At 31.0% G+C, this 27,760-nt stretch overlaps 1 protein-coding gene across 1 annotated transcript; it reads left to right on the top strand.

Moving 5' to 3' along the window:
- The first annotated feature begins 13,546 nt into the window (after window positions 1-13,546).
- Window positions 13,547-27,406, top strand: LOC136981192 (patched domain-containing protein 3-like). The gene is made up of 5 exons (XM_067277473.1): window positions 13,547-14,537; window positions 14,610-14,924; window positions 22,362-23,414; window positions 23,671-23,720; window positions 27,278-27,406. Exons 1-5 carry the CDS (start codon window positions 13,547-13,549, stop codon window positions 27,404-27,406), a joined length of 2,538 nt encoding a protein of 845 aa, XP_067133574.1.
- Window positions 27,407-27,760: the final 354 nt, after the last annotated feature.

The following is a 27,760-nucleotide window of genomic DNA, read 5'->3' on the forward strand; positions in this document are numbered from 1 at the left end:
TTTTGAAAACATATAATCAGTGTATCCTGTTTTTCTGAAAACAATTATTATTGTATAGTTATTTTATATTATCTTGTACTAGGTTATTACATTAATTTGTTAAATTGTACTAACTTCAGTTTTGTGTATATCACTTTGTGTTTCATTTTGTAATATCTTGTATTAATTTATTATATTAACTTATTTTGTTGCACTGACCTCACGCTATGTAATCCCTTTGTAATGAACTAAGGTACAAACAATTAAGAATTATTATTATTATATATTTTGTTAATAAAGTAAATTTTTTTCGGATATATTTTGTGTTTTTTTCGTACAAATTAAAGTTATAGTTACTATTCATCACTGTCTGTAATTTTCTGAATTGTTATTCAATTTTGTTGATTTATCTACAAAGTATGAAAAAAAACGCAGTGAAGAAAATGACTCACAGTCCCAGACATTGTGTCAACATGTTTGTAGACAACACTTATTAGTGATTAATTAAGATAAAAGGCAATGAATATTGTGTAAAAGGCAATAAAAATATGTTTTTACACCACAGAAATAGCTTATTTTACATAAACACTAGCTGACCCGGCCACACGTTGTTGTGGCTCAAAATGTATCTATTATAAATATATGATACTTCCCCCGTGGGGGAAATTTCAAAAAATCCCTTCTTAGTGTACATTCTCTTGACGTACCCTATTAAAACGCCATCAAAAACGCATCTAAAATAGTATAATAAAAGCCGAGTTCTTCACAGTAAGCCTTAATCCCGTCACTTTTCCCGCTGGGGAATATCGAAAAATTCCTTTTTAGTGTATATTCTGTTGACGCGATTAAAAACGCAAAAAACCGCATGTAAAATAGTATAATAGAAGCCGAGATCTTCACGGTAAGCCTTAATCCCGTCCATCTCCCCCAGTATGGAGAATTTCGACATGTATATTATATAGAAACACGTGCATATTCGAATGCAACGTTGTGTCAAAATTTCAAAGGAATCGGTAGGAACAAACGAACGTTATATTTTATTTATATAGATAGATAGAAAATGATCTGCTTCAGTCCATTCTCACAGAAAAGCATACTGCCTCACAGAAAAGCATACTGCCTCACAGAAAAGCAAACTTAGGTCGTCGGAAGGTAGCGCCATCTGTTGTACATAAAAGCCTTAATCCATATATAAATATATTTTTGAAAGGGGGGAAATGGTGTAGGGGTATGAAAAATAGATAGTAGCCGATTCTCAGACCTACTGAATATGCATATGAAATTTGGTAAAAATCGGTAAAGCCGTTTCGGAGGAGTAAGGTAACTAACATTGTGACACGAGAATTTTATATATAAGATTAATAAATTGTTTTTTATTTCTAAAAAGTAATTTGACGTGAATCGGTGAGAGAGAAAAATTTGGACATTGTATTAAAGTTTTCAGTTAAAGAAATTTGTCTAAAAGTGAAGATTTTTTGCATGGGTTTATCAGCAACGATCTTGCATAAGAATAATAACCCGCCATCTATCGCAAATATTTTAAATTATTTAAACGTATTTCGGAAAATCGCAAATAAAAGATATATTTAATAAGAAATTTGCTTACATTCTTACAAAATATGAATAAAACCTAATTATCATAATTATAGAGCTAATTTCATGTTAAAATAATTAAAGTATTTATATTAAAAACAACATTTTTATCGAAAGTAAAATAAATCAAAGCGTTTTTGATATACAAACATATAATAACTTATTTGTTTGTTAAGAAATAAATCGTTTGAAACATTTATGAAAGAATATAATATCTTTATAACGACGTGAACGTAACACGACGCCAACCCAGTCACGTGAACAGGACTTCCCCTACGTCATGACTAGTTTGACCAGTAACGTTTAAATCTCTCATTTAAAAGGACAGAGGAAATTCCAAAAAAACTGTTATAATTTTAAAACTTTCTGTAATAAAATAAAAATTTCAATTTAATGATACTTTAAAATGAACACATATTAAATAAAATATATAAATGAATTTAATACAAATAAAATTTAAAACAAAAAACGAGTATACCATAGATTACTCCCTATGGAATTTCGTGTGTTTGGGTATATATCTGAACTCAGGGGACCGAGATGAGTTCAACGATACTCTCTACTTTTGGACCGGAGACGAAAAATAAAAAAGTTATCATAGTTTTTTCCGGCGATCGCGCGATGATCGGGAGTCGCCTCGCTCTTTGCTAAGTCGGCCTCGCTATCGCGATTGGGAGTCGCGTGCTTGCCCGTTAAAATTGCCTTTAGTAAACGTTTCCCCCCTTTTTTTACTTTGTTCAAGTACTACCGTGAATCGATCACTAGTTTAGCACATGGCGGCGTGTGGTGGCTCCGATACGAGAGGTCACTCGGGCCGCCATGTTCGCTGTCATAAGTAACCTTAACCGAAATGGCGATCGCACGATGATCGGAAGTCGCGTCGCTCTCTCCGCTCTCGTATCGCTTGTTTAACGCTCCGGGAGATGACCGTAGTCCGACGTCACGGTTTGCAGACTTTACCGCAAGATGGCAGTACTAGCAATTACGGTGCCGTCTGCATGAGAGCATTAAAAAAGTATGGTAACTTAAAAAGTGTGATAACTTTTTTATTTTTCGTCTCCGGTCCAAAAATAGCGTACCGTTTAACTCGTCTCGGTCCCCTGAGTTCAAATATATAATCAAAGTCCTGAAATTCCGTAGGGAGTAATCTATAGTACACCCCAAAAAAACAATATAATATTGCTAAAAATCTGGAATTTATATATTATTAATATCTACCAATTAATTATATAAACTAATTATAAGTTATAAAAAACTTAATGTATACGAAAGAATTTACGTAAATGAAAATATATACGTACAGTGGCAGCACTGTCGATTCGATAGTTCCACAACAAAGAACTCTTACAATAATATTATAAAATCACGATTGCAACAATTTACGATAGTTATAATATACTATTACTTAAATATAAGAAAGAATTAATAGTATACTATCAAATAGTACATTAATTAGACTTAAAATTAAATTAAATCAGATAAAATTGCAATTATTTTACAAGTCATTAAGGTAAGAAAGAATATACGAATTCTATTGTGAAAAAATACAAAATACAAGCGTATAAAAAATATATTAAATAAGACTACATATACTTGCATATTAGCATTATTTTTTTCATATTTATATTATAAAAATTTAATTTTATATGAATTTTTTAAATAATATATGTAAACTTAATCTCATGATCTTGGAATTGGCCTCGGATGCTGAACCTTCTAGAAGGTTCGGCATTCTGTGAGAGTAAAAAAACCGAGTTGGTTCATGTGACACGAATAGCATCGTCTAAACCTTTTAATGTAAATAATTTTTCCGTAGGATGCGTACTTTGCGAATTTTTCTAATGAATTGATTATAATGGACCATTGTATAACATGGCATTCGCACAACGTCAAATTTATATGACGTCCCATTTCACAGAAAGTACTTTGAAAGATGTATAATCCTATCTGTGGGTCATTAAATCAGGAGCGTCAATTGGTATTGCAAAAATATTAAACTTATTTTTTTACAGAAAAGAGTTTTGTAACAATATCGAATACCTTTGAGCAAATGGGATAATAAATAAAAAGCATATATTGTATTTCGTTTGTTGAAAACAAAATGCATTCTATAGAGTCTCAGACTCAGCTGAGACTTTTAAATAGGGAATAACAGATATTATATAATTTGAATCACAAAAATTATTTACAAAATATATATTTTTGTAATTTTATACATTTATGCATTGAATGAAACAGTTTTAAATTCGGAAAAAATGCTTTGTTTTGGCAATTTCTAAATCATTCCAAACAAAATAAGAACTTAAGTGAAAATTAATAAAAAATAATGCAATGCATATAACTACTGTATATTTCCGCAGATAAGACGATAGTTAAATCATAAAAAAAGACCCTCAAAATCCGATGTCGTCTTATAGGACAGACACAAAAAAATTAAATTGAAATTTATATAAATTAAAACCATTTTTTAAAAAAACGGACAAACCGTAATTATTTACTAGTAGAGAGTAGGGCATGTCCACAAAATAGAATAACCCATACGACGTTTTGGTGAATAGTCAAGGTCATTACCCGAATGCCCGATTCAGTGCGAACATTTGTAATGATAGCAAGGCGGGAAAATAAAATTTGTTCGTTCGAAAAATTACGAATAAGACATAATTCCGTATACGCTATACAGTATTCTTATCCAGATTATGATCGCTGATCTAAACTAAATTCACAGGCCGTTGATAGTTTGGGGGTGGTCTTATAGGACACATATGCTAAAAGTATAAAACTTCGACAAAATTTATACCTCGTCTTATCCGAAGGTCGTCTTATCTGCGGAAATATACGGTATTTATCTATAAATTAGTTCGATTGTAAAAACAGGCATTTGGAATCGAGCAAAATTTTGTTCTCTTCCACAATTCTCCACGTTGCCTGGCATTCAGCACTTTCTCGTAGACACGAACATCAAGTGTTCTTAAATCGTTGATACCAACTCATTTCCACTCAGTCTGTGGTATTTCCACAATTCTGTTACTTTCTACGTTTCTCATGAAGGCATTCTTTGAACTCTTCTTTTCGAGCATTCTGAGAACGTTACCAAGACATCTGGCTAGCTTTGATTTCAGCAATTATGTCTCGGTTTTCATGGGTTCAAATAGTTTACTAAGGGCTTTGTTTTTTAATGATAGATACATGTGTTTTGTCTATTCGCTGTTCGCCAAAACGTTCATATTGTTTATTAGTTTTCCTCTTAGAACATAGGGAATTTACATCAGCCATAGCGTTATTTCTTGGTTTCTGCACTTTTAGATCAGATGTGTCTGTTCTGAAATTGGATATGCAGAGTAAAATATTAATTATTCGATGTCGACAGCGAATTTATTACTGTTGATATGGAAAATATCAAAACGTTGATGGTGGATCAGCGCCATTCATAAAGAGAGAAAAACACAATACGATTTTCTTGCTCTGTTCCAGGAATTACGATTAAAAGATATCAAAAATTTTTTTAAAATTACTTTCGTATATCTATAAATACACTTGACCATCTATATCGCTTCGTTGAGTCTATGTTTTCGATACACGAGATTAGCAGTTCCTCCACCTTGTTCGAAGAATTGTGTTCACGTTGATTGGATTACTGTAAACGGTTTACAAAGAAAGATGAACGATAATTACATCGGTTTTTGTCGTCGTCGGCAGGATAGACACTAACTTTATTCAGAACGATATAGTTTATACATCAGTTTATCAATAAGGGTTTCGGTCTTCCATTCTTCTTCTATTGTAAAATGTAAAAAAATCAATTCAATGTAAAAAAAATCGATGGAAATGATGCATTGGCATCATTTCCATCGATTTTTTTTACATTGGAACTGATTTTCAGTTCTCCAATATCATTTACAGCCCTCTTTTATTTTAATAACTTATATTTTCATACGAAATTTAGTTTATATTGATAATCATATTATTTCGGCACCGATCAAGACATTAATTTTCTTCATGTATGTTTGATTAGAATGGCATTAAACGCTATATTTACTTGTATTGTCGAAAGGCAGGTAAACTAAATATTAGCGTTTAAAATAAGTTGTTTGCTAATTCATTTAATTCGAATTTCAGTTGTCGAATTTTAACTCAAGTTTAACGTTTCTTTTATGTCTATACTGTCTTTTTTCTTTTTATTCTTGCAATAACCTTCTACATTCAAATAATTTAAAAATTAAATTTTTAGATTATTTAAAGCATTTCTAAATTTCACTGACGACTTGAAAAACCTGTTAGAGAAAACATGTAATATACACATTAGCTCCAATCGATCCAAGCAAAAAACATTTCTCTCTCACACATAAACGTCTAAAATTCGTGTTTCGCTCTAATTTATGATTTAATAACATGCGCAAATTTACAAGACGAAATATTCGATAATATAAGTTCAACTTCATCTCGTATTTAATAGAGTTTCTGTTATAAAAAACGTTTTTAGAGTTTTATTGTGTCTGAGAGAAGAAAACAAGTCGAGGAAATTTTATATAGAAATTAAAATTTAAATCACGGTAACAACAAAGCTTGTCCTTAAAGTCATTTCTGGAAAAAACTGGAAAAAAATTTGAAGATAAGGAAAACTGATATACTTTTTCCTTGAAATCTGCTCAGGCGATTCTCGTTTTCTTTTAATGTAAAAATTTAATAATTTTATACACACGCTATTGCGTATATATTATTAATAACAGAAAGTAATTTATTTGTAGTTTGAAAATAAAATAAATGATAGTTCTAAAAATATATTTCTAAGTTCCAATAACTTTTGAATAGTTTGTTAATTACTTTTTCAACCATTCTCTATCAAAATGTGTTAGAATTTTTATAAACAAAATATTATCGTCATATAAACAAGTTAAACAATTTATTGTTTAATCTTGATCAAAAATTCATCTTTACTAAAAAATAATATAATGCAAAGAAAAACATCTTAGATGTAAAAATTTCTCGAAGTAAAATATTTAATGACAGTCAAGTTTTTAAAAAAATTTCCTTTCTTTAAGATACGCTTGGCGCTCCGAAGCCAAAAGACTTTTACTTGTATTATTGTTTTCCAGAATTACTTCCAAAGCGCGGAGCTTTGCTTTATTAAAGAAATACTCCCAAGAAACTAAATTGACTGTGTTTTAAATTGTCAAAATTTATTACTTGATGCTAATTTTACTTACCGGCTGTTCTACATAAGAAAGGGGAAATATTGCAATCGGTCTAAAAACGACTCCTCAAGATTTTTACATTTTCGTACTCGGCAAACCTTGAAACGTTCAAAGCGCCAAGCGTATTTCTAACAAAGAAAAATTTTTTCTAAATAATAAGTTTCATTGTCATTAAATTTTTAAAATCTATCTTGTTTATTGCACATAATATTTTGTTAATAAAAATCTTTAAATACTTTTCTAGACAATCATTGTCAAAGTAATTAATAAAACAGTCAAAAGTTATTAAAATTTAGAAATGTATTTCTAAAACTATTCTTTTATTTTTAAACTACAAATAAACTACTTTGTGATTAATAATATTTATGTGAAAGCCCGGACTTGAACGAAAAACTTCTTTCGAAAGAAGAAAAAATCGCAAAGGATATGATTATGACTTTACCCACGGACTTGCTTCCTCGTTTGAGATGACATCAAATGTGACACTGGGAACTAACGAAAAGAAATCGCTATTGGACATAGGCGTTGCAACATTGCAACATTGTCAAAGAAGGTCATGGGGAAAACGGGGAGGAACCCCAAATAAAAGGGCGAGGTCCGATAACGACACGGAGAGTTCGTCGTCATCGTTACTTCGCCACCTTTTAACGAGCGTTAGCTCCCGATCCTGTTTCGGATCCTCTGCCCTTTTCAAGATATTCAAAGACTTTCACCCTTTCAATTTGTCGAAGCACTTTTCAAACCACCTTGAGGTCCAGCAGTACATCGATCCGCCGATTCTACGATTCCTAAGGAACCAACTGCTACTAAGGTATTTACCATTTTTCCCCTCTTAGTGCCCACTGGGCGGAAAGAGTTACAAAAAAAAAAAACAAGGTATTTACCAACACTCGACCGATTTGTAAACTCTTTCTCTTGTGGTCAGGGACTGTAATTTATATATAAAATTAGCGCCTTGCTAAGCGTTTTAACTATGTACAGAGCTGCATAAATTGCATATAAATAAACGGGTATTGTTAATTGTTAAACTCGTAGTGGAGTGCGTTCACTCCTTTCTCCATTCCGAGCCGAACAGCCTAGAACGCTTCGGCTCACAAATTTCTCCTTTTCAGAAATTACTTAAAAGATAATTTTCGTTATTTATGTGACCCAAATTTTAATTTCCATACAATATTTCCTTTAATGTGATTCCAATCGAATATAAAAAGAATATAGAAAGTTAAGCAATTCTTTTTAAAAAATCAAAATTGCTAAAGGTGTGCAATGCATTTATACTAATTCTAATACTAATTCTAATACTATGTGCAATGTTATATAAATATCATCAAATTGTTTTTACTTAAATAGGAAGTTAGGTCAATCAAATTTGATTACTACACCTTTCACTATATTAAGCATTATATTAGTCAACTTAAGGAAAATTAACTTTATTATCAGCTAAAACGTATAATAATTAAATATTTCAAAAATATCTTTCAAGTTCTGAAAGTGTGCCAAAAATGTTATCAGGTTTCTGAATTTTTAACATAAAAAGTAAAAAACAAGTATTTGTTTAAAAATAGCTGTCTAACTTCACGTATTTTCCACACACAATTTAAATAAAGTGTTCTAATTCAATCTCACAACGTTATTTTTTGTTTTGATATTCATTGTTCACTTCTCTTTTTTGAAGTTAGGTCCGTTTGCTTTTTAAAAACTTTTTAAAAAATTGTTAACAAACAAAAAAGGGCTCTTTACTTGGTAATTGACTTTAATACAACTAGTTACATAAAACAATGTCATAGTTTTCTTTTTCAAATTAACAGTTTACTGTCAGTGGATATATATGGCTGTGTTATACAGCTGTATTAAATATAGCTCTATTACAGTACAGCAAACGACATGCTAAAAGTAAATTTACGATAAATTATTTGATTAATTTACGATAAATTATAAAATTTTTAATATATATTTATTTTAGTAGAAGTATATAAAAGAAACTATTTTCCAAAACTTGCATTTGTTTTAAAATTATCCGCTTCTTTCTGTTAAAAATACGAATAAAAAATTGATTTAAAATTCGTTTACTACTCTCGCAAAACGAATTTCCTTCAATTGTTAAGATATTTATCAGTTAGACCTATTCGTCATCATTTCTGTAACAATGCAAAATTATGTGAAAAGAAAAAACAAAAGGTATAAGCAGTTCTGAGTATCTTGGTCAGGGCCATTCTTTGTGTGCAGTCTGTACGTTCTCTGATCTTTTGGTTTCTCTGCATCTTACTTAATGATAGCCACGTTAGGTTAATTAGCATGTTTAAATTGGCTTACTATATAATATAACTGACTGTGAGTGTGAGTAAAAGAAACTGGACATATCTCGCATGCTGAGAAATGCCTGACACGAAATTTTGTAAAAAGAATCAAGAAAACAAGTTGCATAACTTTTCCGGCAAAAAATTTAACATGTTTAGATTATTACTTAATATATATTATCAAAAAGCTCGATTTTGCGGATAGACAGGAGTTTTATTTTAAAATGTTGTTCGAAAAAAATTCTAATCGTTAATAATTCGTTAAATTCGACAATTTTTCTGTAGGAAGAATATTTTGCGAAATTTTCTAGTGGATTGATTAAAATGGATCACTGTATATAACATGGAACATGGCATTCGCACAACGTCAAATTTATATGACTTCCCATTTCACAGAAAGCACTTTGAAAGATGTATAATCCTATATGCGACACATTACATCAGGAGAGTCAATTGATATTGCAGTCACCAGGGCCGGATTTACCAATCCAGGGGCCCTGGGCACAAATTCGGTGGGGGTCCCCCCTTTAAGAGTAGGCAAATTTGATGATTTAGAAAATTTACACAAAATACTGTACTTTCAATTAGATTTGAACTAGGAAGTTGTAAATTTCATTTAAAAATAAGGTTATTGTAAACAAACATATATTTTATTGTGTAAAACTAATTATTTTAATTTAATTGAAAAATACCTATGTAAAATTTTTATCCCGAAATTTCCCGATGTTTCATAGGTTTTTTCCCGGGTTTGGTTTTTTCTGCCTGTGGCCCTCATGATTAAGCAACACTAGGTTGTCGCGGTAATAGAAAAAAAAAATTATGTTTAAACATAGTTTTGTGGGACCTTTGGGCACCGGCCACAAATGCCCTTATGTAAATCTAGCCCTGAGTACAACGATAATGGTTCGTAAGTAAAACGATGCCTGATTTATTCATATTGTATTTTTCTTAAATACTATGAAGTTTTGGTAAAAACGTAAAAATGTGCCCGAGATTTGAACAATGAAATGGTGCAGTGTCCTGTGCCCAAGCTGGTTTCGCCACCATATAGACGATGTATTTGCAGTTCTCAAGTAAATTGTATAACTTTTGTAAAAAAAACCTTGTGAATAAAATACTCGTCTTATATAGAAATGTTTTACGTAATACTGTACAGATTATACAAAACAAGTGCAAAAATATATTAAAACTTCTATTAAATATATTGAAATGGTAATCGTAATAGAGAAAAGGATCTGCCTGTCATGACATTGTAATTAACAAGGCAAATGCAGAACTTTACCAATTTTTGAGTAATTGGAACTGGTAAAAATTGATGTAATCTTCGTTGTAGTACATATTGTTGATTTAAAAATTTTCTAGCATAATATAAACGCATTCGTATATACAATTTTACCAGTAAATCTTGAAAGTTTTTGCAGACGTATATTTTTATAGAAAAGTTGTTTTGTTTTATTGTCTTTAAAATATGACACATAATTTCTTTCTTATTCATTATAGACATATCCAGGTCTCCTGAACTCACACGGGATTCCTCAGCTTCTTCTGCATTAAAAGAACATTCCTTGAACTGAGGGAGAATTTGCTCAGTTGTTTTTGTTCAAATTTTGATTTCTTTGGCAAATCAGAACGAAGTTTTGGTGGTTTTCTTTTTCCTGTCAGTAATTTTGGAAGATTGGTGTATTAAAAATTGTTGGATCTGCATTTTAAACTAATTTCTTTTTTCCGAATTCATAAATTGGTTTTCTTCAAAATGCTCAGCACAAACATAATTATTTTTATATAGTACTTCTGCTGTTTTATTTACAAGATCTATGCGTCAAGTGTTTTTGACCTAAAAGTGGCATCTGAAAAATAAATAAAATGGAGCTGCATATTAATGGATAGCATGAGCAAAAACGGATCTAAGTTTTTCGGGGCTTATGGCTTGTTATTGAAGCCCAATGTGGCCTCATTTTTTGTTAATACAAATAATACTGGAAATTATCATTATTATTAAATTATTAATATTAACTATTTTTTACTATACGATAAATGTTGATTCTTAATAAAAACGTATTAAAAATTTATGATAATAATACAATTTTTGTGAGCCCTTGACACTTGGGGGCCCAGGAGTTAAGCCCTATTAATCCCTAAGTAGATTTATCCGTGAGTATGTCACTTGTAATTAATTGCTAGCAATTTAGAAATTATGCTGGTTTCTTCCTACGAGTGACCTAATCTTAACGGTGTTCACGAACAGAAACATGGTCTTAGTGGTCTTTCTCTTTATAAAATCTAAAGAAGAACAGATGATGTTGCTTCCCTCGAGCATTTGAGCAATTAACAGCTGAACAATAACTCCTGCAGTCTTCCAAGATCCTGAATTTATTTTCTACTTCTAACACACGTGTTCACAGCATAAACAATGTTAAATTGAAGTAGTTTTCACGCGGCGGTCACAGACTGGCACTAACAGCAAGTACCTGCGTATACGTCGATGCTTCGCAGAATATGTTCGCCCACAAACTTGGCAGTTTTCCTTGTCAAACTAGGAAAAGTTGTCAGTCTATGCTTTTGTGACGTTGGCAGAAGTGCGTGGATGCAGACATAATTCAAAGGTATTCTAAGATTTAATATCATTATTTATTGTAAATGAAGAATACATTCTTCGTTTCTTCGATTATATTATTTCTTTGGTTTTTGATTTTAACATTTTAGTTTAACATTATTATTATTATTTTTATTTTTAAAGACACTTTTTATTGACTACTTTCAATACTTTTAACAGTGTGAGAAAACTTTTGATTTAAATTTTAATCGATATTCAATTATACTTTATTAAAATAAGAAACTGCGCCATTTTTCTCAATGTCAATATAATTATATAAGCATTATTACGTTATTTTATTTTTACTTTTCCTGGTGTTATATAACAAAGGGAAAGTTTCACGATTTGATCAAAAATGATCCCTCTAAAATTTACATTTTTGGACTCAGGACCATGAAAATACAAAAAACTTGCCGTTTTCTTTTTTGAATGTATGAATTCTGGTGTGCGTTCAAGCATAAATTTCTCACCTACTTTGAATATTAATAATTCCATAGCATAAATTCGAAAATTTCTGAAATTTTTATAGAAGTTTGTGTATAGGGAAAAATATATTTTGAAACTTTTAGAAAAATTAGTTCAATTGATTCGAGAGATAGTAAGAAGAGACTTATTTCGAATCTATATATATAATCGAAATGGGTTGATAATAATAATAATAAGGGCAGACCCCAAATTGTTGGGAGTTGAGAATTGAAATTTGGAATACAGTTAAGCTACGTCACGAGAACGTACACTAAGAGGGGATTTTTCGAAATCCCCCGGGGGGAGAGGAACAGGATTAAGGCTTATCGTGAAAAACTTGGCTTCTATTATACAAGTTTAGATGCGGTTTTCTGCATTTTTCATTCGTTTTAATAGGGTACGTAACGAAAATGTACACTAAGAAGGGATTTTTCGAAATTTTCTCCATTGGGGGTTAACACCCCCATTGTTAACACTTCCCCTTGCGGAGGAAGTGTTAACAATGAAAGTGTCAACAACGGACGTGTTAACAAAAAGCGACGTGCAATATTTACAGGCGCAGATGCGATCTTTTTGCGTTTTTGCAAAAAATCGAACATATTTTTAGACCCATCTAAAAATTCTCTAATTAGTCTGGAAACAAGGAAACCTAGTTATTGCATTCTGTGAAAACGGGTAAGATTGGCTATACGGTAATGTAATAACGTTAATCTTCGCTATCGTTACTTTTTGCCCGAGCAACGCCGGGCTTATCTGCTAGTAGATATATAAACAACAGGAGTACTCCACGTGGTATCCTTTTCATGAACACATAATCCGCGAGTTGTGTTAGTGCTTTATTTTATTCAGCCACTGTACAAATCAAAAACACAGGTTTAAGTTTAATTATTGTTATTGTAGCTTCTTCCATTTAAATTTTAGTTACAAAAAATTAAAGATTACAATATCGCTTTTTAAAGACTTCTCATACAGGAATGAATTTAAACTTTATTGATATCAATTATCAGGCAATGCTTTTCATGTGTGATACCATTCATCAGTTCTTATTACCTTAGTATTATCTGTATTTATTGTAGACGTTTTTTAGTTTTATTATTTCTAACACAATGAGGTTTACCTTAAACCTACAGTAACAAACCGATAAAAGTCACATTTAAAAAGTGAATCTTTGTTTTCTCATCTATTTATGATTTACTTCTTTACAAATCTTTTCATTGAAGTAGGATGGAGAAAACAGTAAGTGTTCAACAATAACAATTGATTTATTGTTTTATTACATTGCAATTTTATTCTATGATTTTACAAAATTGTTCATGTTATTATTACAATATAGAAAATCGTTTTAAAAAGCATTAAATTAATTGTAAAATTTAGTTTGTAACTTTTTATCTTTATTTAGAACTTTATAGGTCATCCATAAAGATTCAAGTATGAAAATCGATTGCGTAAGAAATATTTTGATACACGTTTTCGAAAAACTGGGAGAAAAAGTTGCCAGATATCCTTTATATTTTGTGTTACTTCCTATATTAATTACGGCTTCAGTTTCTTGTGGTATTGCAAAATTGTCATTAAACGAAAATCTTCAAGAGTTAGTCACGGCAGATAGAGGAAGTGTGTACAACACCAAATTATTTGTTGAGAAGATGTTTCCATTCAACTCTTCTGTACATTTCGATATGATAAGGATTCCTAATCCACCTGAAGCTTTCATAGTGTTCATTGTTAAAAAAGATTTTGGTAACGTGTTGAATGATGAGGTAATGAGAGAAATTAAAAAGTTAAATGATATTGTGAAAAATACTCCCGTAACAGTGAAAGAAGACACAATCAAGTACTCCGATGTATGTGGAATAGTTCAAGAGAAATGCTTCGAAAATCCAATTTCTTTATTGATTATGAAGAATGTAACCGCCAAGAAATGGAAGATTAAACATCTTGTAGATATTGATTTGATGACTTTGTCTTATAATATGTATGGAATTAATTTAGGAGGTGTTCACACTGATAAAGATGGGTTCGTTAAAGCAGCTCATGCAATAAGAATGTTTTATCCGTTAGATATTAGCAGGAAATGGAAACAATATTGGATGATTCTATGGCAGCGACAAATGCGGAAAGAGATAGATAAATTCCATTTCGAACATATTAAAATATTTCATTATCCAATTAAATCGATTGAAGATGATGCCAAAGTATTATTTAAAACTTTAAAACCAATGATAGGGGCGGTTGTCGGTTTCATTTTCATCTTCTCAATAGTGAGTTGTCTGAGTTTAAATTTCGTGAGAAGCAAACCTTGGCTTGGTGTGGCAAATGTCGTATCGGCCGGATTGGCGATAACAACAGCGTTTAGTTTAATGGGACTATGCAAAATACAATGGACTTATTGGAATATCTCCATTCCGTTTTTTGTCATAGGTAAATATTTCTTTTATCGTCAGCATAGTGAAATGATACGTATATTGTAATTACAGTTTATTTGATATCTAGTTACAGAGATAGACGACGCCTTCGTGTTGATTGCGTGTTGGAGAATGACAGATCGCTCGACAAATGTGGAAAGACGAATGAAAGACACTTATCGAAAAGCAGGAATTTCCATTACACTGACTTCGCTTACGAATTTTCTTGCATATAGTATTGGAATGACGACCGAGTTTCCTCTTGTGAGAATGTTTTCTTACTATTCTGCTACTTCTATATTTTTCACGTATGCTTACCAGATAACGTTTTTCGGTGGTTGTATGGCATTAAGTGGATATAGAGAAGAGAAAGGACTCAATCCAATTACATTTCGGCATCCAGGTAAGAAAAACTTCAACTTTTCGTTTTTATTTATTTTATCATCTAAAATTTATTACACTATAAATATCATTTTTAAATATGGAGCGCTATATGATATTTTAACGAAAAGAAAAGTATTAGAATACATATAATTTAAATGTCTATATCCATTATAGCTTTTGTGCGCATTTCTACATGCTTTGTATAAATAGTTTTAAACTAATATAGCAGCAAGAAATATTAAATAATTTTAATGAGTACGTATAAGTAGTAGTCAAATGGGTAGCACTAATCACAAAAATTTCGATTCCTATTCGATATGACACACTCTAACCACAAAAATTGTTAAGTAAATAATTTTTCAGACTCACATTTTATAAATATTTGTTATATAATTTATAGACTTACCTTTTATAATTTTTCATATTATTTGGTCAAGTAAATAATTTTTCAGACTCACCTTTTGTAATTTTTCATATTATTATTTATGTCAAGTAAATAATTTTTCAGACCTACCTTTTATAATTTTTCACATTATTTTGTCAAGTAAATAATTTTTCAGACTTACCTTTTATAATTTTTTATATTATTATGTCAAGTAAATAATTTTTCAGACCCACCTTTTATAATTTTTCATATTATTTTGATTGTCAAGTAAATAATTTTTCAGACTCACCTTTTATAATTTTTCAGATTATTTTGATTGTCAAGTAAATAATTTTTCAGACTCACCTTTTATAATTTTTCAGATTATTTTGATTGTCAAGTAAATAATTATTTCGTTCACAAAATTGTCCAGTAAATAATTTTCATACTATTTTGTTAAGTAAATAATTTTTCATACTTATCTATTATAAATAATTGTTAAGTAAATAGCAATTTACTTATCAAAATTTACTTATCAAACTTTTTCTATTCGATATAATGTATAAATTTTTTGCAATTACTTTGGATCCAACACCTGATGCAAAATTTAATGCTTTACGTCCCAGATATTTTCCTATTTATCCCAAAATCGGTACGTATTTGCGAAAAACAGATCCCTGAAAAATCCATATCTGCGTTGTATTTGAGGTCCTGCAAAATAACCTCGTCCTGTCATACGTTCCCTCAAATATAAATTGGAAGACCATAACATACCTGCTGCTTGATTACAGTAATAATTTATACAAGCTTTTGGGTCGAGCTTCATTTTGCACTTCTTAAAGACAAACTAACACTAGAAATAAAACTAACAGGTATTTATAACTGTTTAAAAGATAAAATTAATATTGTTTTTCCACCAAAAAAGACAATCTCTTTTCCACTCGCAGATCTTAGTTCAATTTCTATAGTTTCGATAAAATTTTTCCTAATAGGAAAATACAAAGGTTTCAAATAAACTTTAACTATCTGATCTTCTTTCCCGCCTATAACGGGTATAACTCTTAATAATGGTTCTGTTATATCTCTGACGTGATGAGAAGAAATAATATTCGAATAAGTAAAAATTTCCGAAATTCCTGCCGACATTTCGATGGGATAATGACTTATATATTCGCCGGGTGGAAATTTTGTAGTTGTAAATCCCAGAAAGTCTTTCAATTCATCTCCAAATTCTACAGAAATATTCGACAGAACTTTTAAAATAATTTTATTATTGGGTAGCAACGCCAGTTTTATATACTTAAAAATGCTGAGAAATTTTTCAGGAGACGTGTATAATCCGATAAGAATAAAGATTTTTTCATCTTTATAAACTTTCTTAATTACTTCTCTTTTTCTATTTTTCTCCACTAAATTAAAATATTTATTAGAGTAATCCTGAGTTGATGGTTGAAAATTTTGAGTCGAATTACCTCTTAATACAGTATCTTTGTTAGGTAAGTTTAGCGTATAAAGTAATTTTGACGAATCCTTTACGGTAATAAATAACTCATGTTTGTCTTTTATATTTATATCCACAGTTTGATTATTTTTATCAAAAATAAATTCTACCAAATTAGAATTTGTTAGACTAATTATGTTTGAATTATTATATCAAACAATTCACTTTTATCATTTTTAATAGAAGTTAATGGAATCATATATGATTTATCCGGCAAGGGCTCATCTTCTCCTTTCACGCTTTCTTTGATCGTCACAATATACTGATTATTATGATTAGATATATTAAACCAGTTTCTTGGAATAACAACTGTGGCAAGTCCGACGGCTCAATTTCCGTGTAAATTAATAGGCAGACTCATTTTCACCGTGAAATGTGCCTGCGTATTCTCAGGTAACAGGTCCATACTTGCATTACTTATCAGCGTTACGAAAAAATCTGACTGCATCATTTTGTTACCTTTTGTAATTCTTCGGTATAAAACCTTCCTTCTAGAATCTCGTTATTCGTATCTTTTAATACGTAAGTCAGAGGAGTCGATAGAAATCGATCGTGAATAACAAATATTTCCTTCATCCACCCGGGCAGATATCCACGACTAAATGTTTTACGTATTTTCGAAAAATTCGAACTAAATCACCAATACTAAATTTAAATTTACTTTTCATTTTTATACCATATAGCCTATCAAAGATTGAACTGTAATGCAAAAGACCAACTTCAGATGGAGCCATCCCGACACTTTTGTGAAAACTATTATTATATCCTTTTACAATATCATTTAATTTATCAATATATTGATAAGAATTACGATAATTAAATAATCTATATATTTTATTTTGTAAAGTTTTATTTAATCTCTCAACCACTGAAGCTTTAGTATCCAGATGAGTCGGATTGTGATTAATTTTATGTTTTTTAAACAAATTTTTAACTAATCTATTATAAAATTCAGTTCCTTTACAGTTTGTACATTTTTAGGAATACAGTAGTGAACCGAAAATCAGAATCAATTGGGGACTGGGGTTGTTCAGATTAGGGATATGTTCCGATTACGGTTTATGTACGAAAAAATATATTAACCTGTCCGATGATCAAATTTTTCTCCATTGCGTGTCACTTCCTGTTGAATTTTTCTCCATTGCGTGTCGCTTCGTGTTGAATTTTCGTCCATTTTAAGCCTAACGAAAATTTTTATAATAATAATCGAGGCTATCGTATCGTTAAAAATTATTTCTGCATTTTGTACAAACAAAATAAATATATTGAAGAATATAAAAACATGAAAATTATACTTTAGAAGTAAATTTAGTATCAAAAACGTTCGATTCAGCATGACACAGTCCGACTGAAAATTGTGCCGATTACCGGCGATTCCTATTACCGGGGTTCCGATTTACGAGTCTCTACTGTATTTCGTTTAAAAATAATTTGAAATGCTTCCAAAATAGACTTAGGTTTTTTATCCTTTATTGGCACAATGTAACAATATTTACTAAATACATCGATTACTGTTAATAAATATTTTATGCCGTTATTATATCTATAAAATTGCTTTAACACAATTAAATCGGCTTGCCATAAGTCGTTTGGATAAAAAGCTTTAGTTTTTCTTCGCGAATATTTAACTCTTACAGGTTTATGCAATGAATAAGCAGGCTGAGAAGACAACCATTTTTCGACAGTAGATCTCGATAAATTAGAAGCTTTAATTAGTTTACTCACTCCTCCGAACGATGCCGAAGATTTAGGGTTATAGTATATCGATCTCAATAGTTTGTCCATTTGGGACTCTTCTTCCTCTTTTTTGATGACTTTTTCCACTGGTAAAATACTCTTGGAGAAATTGTAGAAAAAATTTCTTCAGGACTTTCAACTTGTATCAGTTGATATCTCGGCTTTTCGCCGATTTCGGGTAGAGTTGCCAAACTTTTATTTCCTATCCACTCTCTAGGAAAATTTAATTTTCTTACAGCTTCCCAAAACACGTTAAAACCAATAGGCGAAATAAGCGTTTTTCGATTCCTTGTCAAATGGGATAACAGATCAATTATGTGACTCCCGGGAACCGGAGTGCCCTTAACGGTTAATTCACCTTTTGTATACCATCCATAGTCGTTTTGTCTGAGTTTGTCGATTAAATGAGGAATGTATTTTTGATATAGCTGCGGTACAGATATAGTTATTTGTTTAATAAATGCATCCTCACCATTATCGGTGGTGGCAGGTTTTTCTTCGGGTTGTTCCGGCGGTTTTTTATCAGGCACAACAGATACTCTGACTGGCTCTTTCGACTTATGGATGGTTCTCTGATATCTCAAAATCAACTGACTTAATAATTTAACTTTACTATCGTCGGATAAATCGGTACTCTCGAGTAATTCTTCGATATTATTTCCAATTCTTATTTCAGGTTTAATTTGATATCCTGCTAACAATTCGGGAGGGACCAGAGCCATTTGCTTTGCCATTAGATTCTTTTTCCTATTACTTTACCGATTAATCCTCCTGCCATAGACAATAACGGTGCCAGTAGAAGAGGAAGGAATTCGCCAGATTGATTAATTAAAATTTTTTTCTTGATATTTAAAGGAACGCATTTTTCACTTAATTTCCTGATTATTTTTTTATATTTTCGTAATTTATGAACATTGGCGGGTATATTTCCTCTCAGCAAATTATCACATATTTTGCACAAAACTTTAACTTGATCGGGTAGTAGCCTCTTTCAATATTGCTCTTCGTTGAGAGGGGGTAGTTTCGGCTAAAAGCACTAGCATATGATAATTTTTCTTTACATTCTTCATTTTATCAGTAAGTATATCCAAAAATACCTTGTTCTTCCGGAAAACACGAATCCCGCACCAAAAGTTTCGTGTCTGTTTTAGGGTGAAAATCCAATAACAAATAACCAAAATCCTTTTTTCTCGCTTTTTTATATATGCATCCATAAAAAAAATTACATTTTCCTGCAATAGCTTGCCTCCCCAAACAACTTACTTGACTTTCGTCATGATTATTTTTAAACAAAATCAAATAATGGGTATTTAAAGTTATATCTCTCATAATTTTATTTTTTGGAGACAGATTTTGCATTATCAAGATCACACTTACATTATAATGGTGAGACTTTGTCGTAAACAGGAACGCAGTTTTTGAACTAAGTTCGTGCATCAAATCATCAATTATTACTAAATCCGATCCTTGCACAGATTCAGGTAAGCCACACATAAATGTAATATCTTTTTCATCTCGAAAAAACGGCAGATATTCAGAATAACACCATAAAATTTTCTTTAACTGTTTTTCATCTTACTAGCGTAGTCTTTCCACACTGCGACGGTCCCGCAATTATACAGTTACTTGGATGTTTAAAATACATATCAATCGATTTTATGAACTTTAGTAAATTTATAATGTCTTGATCCGCAATTTATCTCTCTAAATATTAATATATTCTTTTTATTCTTTTCAACGTAAACTTCTCTCATAACATCCGAACAATCTTCGAACGAATAATATAAATTATTACTAACTTCATTAATTCTTCCATTGTCATCCACAATTACAAAACCAAATTTTCCATCTCCTTTCCATATTTCTCCGTTAACTTTAAAATAACGCAAAACAATAGGAAAATTATCAGGAATATCGAAAGAAAAATTATTTACCACAGCAATGCAGCTATCGAGTGACTTGTACAAACGAGGAGAAACAGAATAATTTCTGTTGCCGTCGTAGGTAATAATAAAACCGTATGCTTCCATGACTGATGCTGGTGTTAAAATAAATTCTAACGTATTTAAAAAATTAATTTATATCAAAACCCCACCAATTGCAGTCCTTATAATCTGAAATGGTAAGTCTAAAAATTATTTACTCGACAATTTTGTGATCGAAATAATTATTTACTTGACAATCAAAATAATCTGAAAAATTATAAAAGGTAAGTCTGAAAAATTATTTACTTGACAATTATTTATAAAAGGTGTCTGAAAAATTATTTACTTGACAAAATAATATGAAAAATTATTTACTTAACAACTTTTATGATTAGAATGTGTCATAAATTATATCGAATGGGAATAAATTTGTGATTAGTGTGTCATACATTATATCGAATGGGAATTGAAATTTTTGTGATTAGTGCTAATCATACATGTTATCCTATGAGAATTTTGTGATTAGTGCTACCAATTTGACTACTACTCGTATAGGCTACTCTAAAATAATTCATTTAAATTTTACACTTATTATTTTTTTTATGAATTTACACACACACACACACACACATATATATATATATATATATATATATAGTTATTATGTAAATTGTTTACATAATAACTCCTGGATTTCTTCTGTTTTGAAGTTTAATGACAAGACAATACAAAAATATTACATTTTTGAGTCCAATTCTTTCATCCAATTTCTATATATATTGTTATTGTTTTCAAACTATCTGAAAGAACTTAAAGTCAGAAAAAGTAAAACATTAATACTTTTTACCAGAACTTGGCAAATTTTGGCAAAAAAAGTTTACTAATATCGGTTTAATTTTTGTTATAATAATGTTTTCAACATAGATGTACATGGGCATTTTGTTGTCTCCCTCTGTGTGAATTCCTATTACTCTTTACAATGGGAAAAAATGTTGAGTAATATTACCAATATTCTGGTCTTCACTATATTTTAAATTATCAGTAATATGTTATGTTGTTACAAACAATTACACTTCACATTCATATATAGCATAGTTAAATAATTTTCCAATAAGTACTGTATGTTAATGCATTACTTTACTAAAATAGTCTATTCATGGAGAAAGGAATAATGCTGTTTTGTGTTATCAATGCTTGTAAAGCAAGTACACGTAATAAAAGTGAACATTGCATGAACGAACCTTATTCAGAAAGAAAGACCTTATTTCGTTTTTAAATCAGATTGAATTTTAAATAAAAATGTTATTATTAAAATGAGAATAAATAAATTTTAAATTTAATGTCGGTTTGTAGTAAGTTTTTAAAGTTAAAAAGAAAAAAGTTATTTAATTTAAATAAACTTAAGTATTGACTGTATCTCATACACCACTTTATAAAACTATAGGTATTTATATTGTTGCGATACTTAATATTACAGTATTTATTCACTTCGTAATTTAAAAATATAATACTATTATTATGGGAATTGTTCTTTTTGCGTTTTTCTTGTTTGGGAAATTTTTTAGATGTGAGAAATTTTCCAAGTTCAAAATTTTCTGGTGCCCAGCTATGACAGTTGGGTTTCATCTATGTGTTGGGTTTTTTCTGAGTAGGTACCGTATAAACACGTATAAATGAAATTCGTCTAAATTTCATACATGCAGTGTGTGGTGACATACTTTTAATGAAAGTGAATAATAAAAGTGAATAATTGGGGAGTAAATATAATGTTTTTTTCAAGTAAATTCAAAAATCTGCTTACGAAAGCTCTTTGAGGCTTATAAAAATTATCATAAATATTAGTATATATCCTTTAATTTGTTCATTATTTTATCTTTGTCATGAAAGGTTATAGTAACGTTATTTATTCAAATTTTATTTTATTTTTAGATTCTAAAACATTCGCTTCTCAATTAAAACATCAAGAAGACGAAGAATTCTTCATGAAGATATTCCGAAAGCATTTTGGAAAACTTTTTTCTTATTCACATGTAAAAATTGCCATTATGTTTGTATACTTTATTAATTTGGGTGTAAGCGTATGGGGAATACTATCGATTAGACAAGGAATCGATTGGCATAAACTTTATCCAAATGATTCTACGATTTCAGAAGGCACTCGAATCATGTATAAATATTTCGGTGAATATGCTTTCCCTATTCATATAATTATCAATCAAACAATCGATTATTCGGATAAGAATATACAGCAGAAAATTGATACCATGATGAGGAATTTCGAATCTCATCCTCAAATCGGCGATTCACATACAACTGTTTCTTGGTTGAAATATTACAAAGAATTTCAGGAACATCCTGTTTCGAAATATTCGTTAGGGGGATATAACATGTCTAATAAAGAGGATTTCTTAGAAGGACTTGGAAATATTTTTCTGAGATTAAAAGGTGCCGATGAATTTTCAAATGATATAGTTTTTAATGAGGACCGATCTGATATATTATTAAGTCGATTTTTCGTCCTGGCTAAAAATGTGATGGATAGAGAATCCGAGATGAATTTAATAAATGATGTGATGAATATTGCGGACAAGGCACCATTCCAAATTTTGATACACTCTCTGTTCTCACAGTTAATTGAACAGGGAATTATTATTAAAGCTATTGTTATTCAGTTACTTTGGGTGACAATGTTGTTAATTCTTATAATATTCTTTTTGTTCGTTCCAAATATACTTTGCGCCGTATTGGTAGCAATATCTGTCGTTTCCACTATAATCGAGACTGTGGGATTTATGAGTTTATGGGAAGTGAATCTGGATATATTTTCTATGATGAGCTTGATTTTGTGCGTTGGATTTTGTGTGAATTTCCCGGCGCATATAACGCATGCTTTTGTAATGTCGTCACCCGAGGATTCAAGTGAAAAGCTGAAAGATGCCTTATATGAAATAGGTTATCCAATTCTTCAAGGATCATTGTCAAGTATATTCGGAATAATGTTTCTTTATAGAAAGTTTTATATGTTCGTAGTTTTTATAAAAATAGTATTTTTAATTACTGTTCTAACCGTTTTCCACGCCTTGCTATTCATTCCTACTGTGCTTTCGTTGATGACATTTAGTTGTCATGACAAAAAATTACGTTTGCGAAATATTCAAATAGTTGAAGGAGGAGAAACAGCATTGTAATATTAGGGACGTTTTTCATTGTACTTTTCAGTTTCTTTTTTATTTTACAGGTTTTATTATTCTTCCCTATGAAGACTTAGATATCTTAATTATAACTATTGTAGGTTCATTTAAATTTACAAATGGGTGGCCAGTTGGTGGGAACAGATCATTTCTCTTTTTGATGTTTTTTGATACCGTTTTTTCAACTCTTCACATAGTGAAAAATTTTTGGTTTTTAATATTTGTTGAAAGACTAGGTTTTCTGAAAAATAATCCAGATACGATTGTAGGTAAGTAGAATGTAATCACACAGGTCGAGCTAAGAACGTTAAACGAATCTACCATTTGGATCACAATAATCTTTTATGTGTATTTTTTTTACACCATTAGTCTTTGTCATAAAAACGTGAAGTATTTTTGTCTTAATTGCATTGATTGTACTTTTATATGTAGTAGAAAACACCTTCTTCTATGACATAGAATGCGTCATACAGTCTATTTCTTATCCAGTTTAATTTAATATATAACCCAGAAATCTTCGCACAGTTTTAAACTGTAATTTTCTCGTATTTACAAATGTGTCGAATACTGTAAAATAACAAGAGTCCATAATTATCAAACTTACATCACATTATTATTTTAAAACGTTGTAAAATGATATAGCTTTATTCCTGGTTTATGACACACCAAATGCAGGATCCGCAGTAATTAAGTAGATATTTTCCAGGAAAACGAAACAGAGCTCAGCAATGTAGGATTTTGTGTTTCGATTTCACCCAAAAACTCAAATATTGTGGCATGCTTTTTACGTTGTGTTTAAATCAGCTGAAAACACGCAGGTTCTGGAAAGGACATGCAGTCCTACGCCATAACTGGCAAAAACGACAAGAAACGTTTGACCTTAGGTCGGGTGTAACACTTCAAGTAGCGTTAAAGGGCACTGTGAGCCTAGTAGACATGTATTAAAACTGACATTTTGTAAATACAGTCAAACCTGTTTTTATGCGGGGGATAGGGACCGCATTAAAAAAGACGCATTAAAAAAAATCGCACGAAACTTCACGAATGGCTGTAAATAATAGTTTTCGCAACACAATTAAAAAATATTTTTTTTTATGCGGTCAACAGGGACCGCATAAAAAAAGAGTCGCATAGAAAATAACTCAAAACCGTACGAAATAGAATTTATTGACAACAGATGTCAGCACTTGACTGCATCGTCTGGTCTATCGTCTGTTTTACATATTTTTGTCCAGGTGGTGTTTTGTTGACTTAAAAAGTAAATTATTTCATTTTTCGCATATTCATGCAATAATATTACTATAATAAGTGCATTTATGCTATAATAAGTTTATTTAGCTATAATAAGTTAACGTGAGACATGACAAATCGCACGAAACTAGTCGCCAACTATACCGCACAAATAAAAAATCGCACAAAAAAACCGCATAAATTAAAAATTCGCATTAAAAAAATCGCACAAATAAAAATCGCACATAAAAAGAGCGCATAAAAACAGGTTTGACTGTATTTCAAACGTCTTTATTTCTTTATATTGATAGTTATTTTTTTAGCGAATACTTAAATTTTTTAAAAATTATTTTTACGTTATAATTATTGAGAAAATGCATCCTATTCATTAAATTTATATCCGGTTAACATTCCATTTTTTATTACCCTACACCAGCAAAAAGTTTTGTAGAATTGTACTATTTAAACACACAAAAATCGTTAATACAATAATGATTGAGAGTAATTCATTGTGAGTAGATATTTTATTCTGAAAACTTGTAGCGTGAATCACACACGAAATTGGCATGTAACATACAAAATGTACTTTTACTTGTTTTATATTCATATTTAGCAAGTCTTCTTATATTAGTTTCGGTGGCATACATTGTACAGTACATTTCCCTCTTCTTCTGTATGGTCCTAGAAAATGATCATTTTCTTTTCATTCATCCGTACTGGGTCGAAATCTTTTTAGTATCTGTTCAATATCCAAGAGCATTCCGTCACTTTTTATACTTCCAGTGATTTCTGCTATTAAAATTTATTGAGACATTTGCTTCAAAAATTGTTTTCTCCGCACGAATTCTAATTCTTTACGTCGGAAGATAAATTGTGAATTAATACTACTTATATTCAACACGATAAAAAAGCCAGAGCCGAAACGTTTAGTAGTTGAAAGTTGAAATTTGATACACAATTAGGATACGTCATGAGAATGTACTGTACACTAAAAAACGATTTTTCGAAATTACCCCTTTCCGGGGCGAGAGGAAGAGGGTTGACTTAATCTAGGTCTTCCCCCTGCCACTCTGATACTCATTTTTGGTAAATTTGACGGTTGCTCCAATCGGCGATTTTTTTCTCTATTTCCCTCAATGAGTAGTTTATCGAAAGCTTTGTCACTCACGAAGGAAGTACTATCCGAGAAATTAATTATAATAAAGCATTTGTGAGACGACAACGCCACACCTTGACTATTATACATTGGCGAGAAGAGGAGATGGTGTCGGATTAAACCATCCCGGGCAGACTTTCTTGCGACCCGAACTGGTTTCACTATTCTACCTGGAGACGAGTGAGAGACCAATCGGGGAGTGAGGAAGAGAAAGTCCAACCAATTAGGAAAAGAGTTGGAAACTAAAGTTATATAAGAACTCAAATCTTCAAGGACAAGGCACGCTATCTCACTGTAAGAAGACTCTCACCGAAAGCATCAACTAGCGAGATTTTTCCATCTTAGTCACCGCATCAATTCCAGTGTCTTCGTCAGTGGCAAGGAATTCGACGAAATTTCCGTTGTGTCATGAAAGTTTCATCGGACACTGACTCGCCACCTTTCCCCGGGGCCGCCGAAAAGACGAAATTTGCATAGGGAATCAGAACGTTCAGGAAATTTGATAAAATTGCTTTTATCATCTAGCAAGGACACCTTTTGCAGGTGTAAGAAACTTTTTTTTTTTTTATTAATAAACGGTTTTGTAAGGCACTTTTGTATTCACTGCCTCCAACGTCAATGTCAATGAGACCTGATTCAAGTAACCGCGTTGGTTCAGATGACATAAATAACACGATTTAAACCTTTTAATGTAAACAATTTTTCTGTAGGAAGAATATTTTGCGAAATTTTCTAGTGGATTAATTAAAATGGATCACTGTATATAACATGGAACATGGCATTCGCACAACATCAAATTTATATGACTTCCCATTTCACAGAAAGCACTTTGAAAGATGTATAATCCTATATGCGACACATTACATCAGGAGAGTCAATTGATATTGCAGTCACCAGGGCCGGATTTACCAATCCAGGGGCCCTGGGCACAAATTCGGTGGGGGTCCCCCCTTTAAGAGTAGGCAAATTTGATGATTTAGAAAATTTACACAAAATACTGTACTTTCAATTAGATTTCAACTAGGAAGTTGTAAATTTCATTTAAAAATAAGGTTATTGTAAACAAACATATATTTTATTGTGTAAAACTAATTATTTTAATTTAACTGAAAAATACCTATGTGAAATTTTTTTCCGAAATTTTCCGATGTTTCATAGGTTTTTTCCCGGGTTTGGTTTTCTCTGCCTGTTGCCCTCATGATTAGGCCACACTAGGCTGTCGCAGTAATAGAAAAAAAATTGTGTTTAAACATAATTTTTTTTTTTAGTTTTGTGGGGGTCCCTATTTTGTGGGGGCCCTGGGCACAGGCCCCAAATGCCCTTATGTAAATCCGGCCCTGGCAGTCACGAACATCAAATCTGTTATTTTCTACGTTTCTTATGAAGGCATTCCTTGAATTCTTCTCTTTAGGCATTCTGAGAACGTCACCAAGACATCTGGCTAGCTTTTATTTCAGCAATTATGTCTCGGATTTTATGGGTTCAAGTATTTTACTAAGGGCTTTGTTTTCAAATGATAAGTACACGTCTATTCGTTCATCGCCAAAACGTTCATATTGTTCATTAGTTTTCCTCTTAGAACATAGGGAATTTACATCAGCCATAGCGTTATTTCTTGGTTTCTGCACTTTTAGACCGGACTTGTCTGTTTTAAAATTGGATATACACGGTAAACTATTAATTATTCGACGTCGACAGCGAATTTATAACTGTTGATAAGGAAAATATGAAAAAGGCCCACCAGTGGCCGA

This window comes from Centruroides vittatus, unplaced genomic scaffold (assembly GCF_030686945.1).
Source record: "Centruroides vittatus isolate TY-2023 unplaced genomic scaffold, ASM3068694v2 contig_747, whole genome shotgun sequence".
NCBI lineage: Eukaryota > Metazoa > Arthropoda > Arachnida > Scorpiones > Buthidae > Centruroides > Centruroides vittatus.